This window comes from Cydia strobilella, chromosome 3 (assembly GCF_947568885.1).
Source record: "Cydia strobilella chromosome 3, ilCydStro3.1, whole genome shotgun sequence".
NCBI classification, from domain to species: Eukaryota; Metazoa; Arthropoda; class Insecta; order Lepidoptera; family Tortricidae; genus Cydia; species Cydia strobilella.
The window spans coordinates 16409064-16413064 of NC_086043.1; the positions used below are offsets into that span (position 1 = coordinate 16409064).

Sequence of the window (4001 nt, forward strand, 5' to 3'; positions counted from 1 at the left end):
TAAGTAGTATGGCTCCATCGATACTGTCGATGATTTCGCCAACGTCAAAGTGGGATCCACGTGGGATCGAATTAATATTTCTTGATTTTCTTCAGCCAGTGTACGGTAAATAAAATTATGGGCCTCTAGGGCTCTAGCCAGACACGGTTAGAGGTAGAAATACCAAATGCTCTTAGAGCACGACGTTGTTCGGTAGTTATTTTTGTTGTTGTCTCGTAAAACCGATAGCTGGATTTTACGAGAAGCACGTGGACTACCGGCCGTTGACTCCAAAATGGTTAAACACGCTTTGAGATTAATTCTCCATTCACTGCACACTACCAAATTATATTACTGTATAATAAAGCTATCGATAATACACTTTAAACAATTTTAATGAGCAAAAAACAAAGGAATTAATCACGAGGCTACTATCAAGATGGCGTTCGAACCGGAAGTCCTTAACCAGGGTTATTTATTATAATAAAAAAACTGATTTTGAAAAAAAAAAAAATTTATTGACGAGATTATTAAGTCAAAATCCTTAGAAAGGCCAAGAGGCGCCAGTCGTTAATCCGTATATTCCATTTCTGTAACAGAGCAAATATGGTAAAATTAGAAATGAAAATAACAAAAAGATAATTATTATTCTATTGAACGTTATTCATTCTGCTAAAACGGATTAAATATAGATATATAAAAAAGAACCACAAATATAAAATCTGCAAAACATTCATCTGCAAACACTCAAAAGTATTTTGAAATAGTTATTTTCGATACAAGGGCGAAAAAGAGGAAATTCGAAACGAGTGGCGATAAAATTAAAACACGACCGCAGGGAGTTTTTAAAATCGACACAAGCTGCGAAATACCTATTCGCACGTGTATCGAATAACGTTTTACAGTACATATGGCCCTTTAAACTTTCGACATATGCACAAAAAGTGCACTTTACGCACTAGTGCGAGAAAGTAGCACCATATGTACTGTAAAGGAACTTTCTGTCATTTTATTGTAATTATTGTTAATTTTAAAAAGAGAAGAGAAGAGAGTTACCAAGTATTACCAACAATATATTTTGATTAAAGTAACATTAAAAAAATGTACAAATGGGCTACACACACGGAAGTAGGTATAGTTTTTTACTTAGAAACAAAAACTTACCCTTGTTTTGAAAGATCACTGTTGCCCATTTTGAATGTGGCTCCCGAGCACTGGTTAATTTGAGCTTGGTTGATGTCGTCGCATAGACTTCCATTCAGATGGTTGTAACGGACAGTGGAGGCGAAGAGCTGGTGGGAACGGCTGTGGGAGCAGGTGCTAATCAAGCAGCCGGGCTGGGGGTTTCTGCCACCGTTAGGGTAGAAATCAGCGTCGCCGCTGGGGTTGAAGAGGCCGAGAATACCTCCGTCGGTGTGAATACATTCAACGTAGGTGCCAGCATTGCTACTTATGGCGTCATCGTTTCCTCTCCACAGTGGACCAGCAGGGTCTAGGCCTGCGGAAAAAATGTTTATTTCAGTGTCATGAATAGTGTAAATAGCGCCAAATTAACATTATTTTGAAGATTTATTCAAACATACCAGTCACTCGGGTTGCCAACCCGCCTGCCATGCGGCCAGCGACGGCGACGGCGTGAGCTCCCAGACTGTGGCCGACTAGGTGAACATTGTCCCAGTCTCCTCCAGCGGTATTGATCAGCCACACCAAGAAATTTCCAAGGTATTGCCCAACACTGGGAACACCAGCGGAGGCAGTAGAGTAGAGACTGCTAGCCAGAGCACTCCAATCCACAACGATGACGTTGGCATCAGAAACGGCCAAAAGGGCATCTGTGATTGTAGGGTTCATGGTACTGTTTCCATCACCGTTCCATCCATGGACAAGGACCATCAGCGGGCTACTGGCGACGTAGTTGGAAGACGAAATGGTGTCAGCATCCCCATGAACAATTACTTGCGGGTCAGTGGGATTCAATCTAAAAATATAAATTAAGTACAGCATATTAGTTGAGACCCCAATTAAATAATGGTATTTTTTTATATATTTCTATGCATATTTTAACTTCTTATAGGTACGATGCATTAAAATGATCGATGAAGTTTAAAAGTGTGATCTATTTCATAAGGACCTGGTGTAGAGCCAGTACTGATTGTTGGCGCCATTTCTGTTGCGCAAGAAAGCTTGATTAGCTGGTTCCTGCAGGTCTACTAGATGGGGTACTCCTTCGCCATCAGGCATCCAGATATAGCGGCTTTCGCCCTCGACATAGTGGCTGTTATCATCTGGCACCACAGGAGTAGCGCTTCCAGCGCACACTAAAAAACAGATAAATTATACATATATATAATAACAGAATAGTCAAACACAAATAAAATTCTATAGTAAGCTAAGGCCAGGTGGGGTAAGAGAAACATACTTAATCCCTAAATATCTTTAAGTTAATTTTACTTATGCCTCTGTATTTTATAGTATTAATTACCTATCATTTAATTTAGTTTTTAATATCTTTAAATATCTCTAACTCGTTATGTTCCGAACAAGTATTTTTCTTGTAGTTTCTACCCACCCCAACCCCACCTAACGTTATACGTAATTATATTTCGTTTTTTTAAGCATTAGAAAAACAATAGAAAAATAAGTCACAGCATATATGTATCAATTATTAGCATAGCATATCAGTGATCAATATTCTTTTGGTTTAATAAGTAATAGATTTTTTTTATTAAAAGCGTTTTTCAATAAAAAACATGTCATGATTATTAACCTTCTTCTAATGCTAAAAAAACGATGGGACTGTGCACGACGACAGCGCCACAGCGGTTGCATTGCAACTATGTCACAACTAGTTATTAAGCAAGAAGTAAGTAAATCGTACCTAATAATTTCAGTGAAAACTTACTGAACGGATTTTTATGCGGTTTTTACTTATGAATGAAATGATTCTTGAGGAAGATTAAGGCGGGTAATTTGTAAAGGTTTTCTGTATATTGGTTGGTTGGTTGGTTGGTTGGTTGGTATTGGTTGGTTGGTTGGTTGGGTGGTATTAAAAAAAATCACACTGGCTAAGAGCTCGAAGCTCGAAAACGCTGCCTAATCCGGCCGTTAGATATAACAACACAATATATGGTGGGATTGTCTCTCTGTCATTGATCTACAAAAAAGTTTATTTATTTATTTAATCTTTATTGCACAAAAGAAAATACAAATGTACAAAAGGCGGACTTAATGCTACAAGGCATTCTCTACCAGTCAACCTTCCACTTTACCAAAGTTTACGATGGTGTATGTCTATCTTTTAAGGATAACTTACTATACCCATTCCTATCTTCTACAAAAAGATTTCATAATAATATGTGGTATTTGCACAGCTAATTACACGGATACAGTATTAATAATTATGAAATTAAATACGTTAGTTATATTAAGCATTTCATACAGCTTACAATGGTCCCTTACACCATACAATTTAAATGAATATCTCAGGAGTAATCGTAAATTAAAATTCCATTATGAGCCATATAACTTGTATGAAATATTAAAGCCACTAACCCTCGTTAGTGCCTTTTTTTACCACCTTATGTGCTGCGATCGCGATGCACTTCGCACGGTGCCTATTAAGTAAAAGCGAAAAAAGACATATCTGAGACTATTGCTAGCAACAAATAAAAGGTAGGTATAAAAAATACTAACACGCTACAAGGGCGGATAACACCACCAACAGTTTCATGGTTATTGCTAATTTGCAACTTCGGTGTCATGTTATATTTTCAATCGTTTTATTCCATTTTATCAGAATAAGATATGACAGTTATCAATAAGTGTTTTTGGAATCGATGACAGCTACGTGTCCTTCTCTTAGCTGCAATATTGTTTCTAGGCTAGGATTCCGTACCTGTATTTTAAGTATAAATAAATATCTAATAACCAGCTCAAAGTGGTGTTTGGAGGTATACGTACCTAATCTTAGCGCCACTTGCACCATTCCACTAACCTGGGCATAAGCGGTTAAACTATTAACC

At 37.5% G+C, this 4001-nt stretch overlaps 1 protein-coding gene across 1 annotated transcript; it reads right to left on the reverse strand.

Moving 5' to 3' along the window:
• Window positions 1-475: 475 nt before the first annotated feature.
• Window positions 476-3752, reverse strand: LOC134756298 (pancreatic triacylglycerol lipase-like). The gene is made up of 5 exons (XM_063693128.1): window positions 3673-3752; window positions 2111-2297; window positions 1563-1957; window positions 1144-1477; window positions 476-569 (listed from the first exon to the last, which is right to left on the reverse strand). The coding sequence occupies exons 1-5, from the start codon at window positions 3707-3709 to the stop codon at window positions 524-526; spliced, it is 999 nt and encodes a 332-aa protein (XP_063549198.1). The 5' UTR covers window positions 3710-3752; the 3' UTR covers window positions 476-523.
• Window positions 3753-4001: the final 249 nt, after the last annotated feature.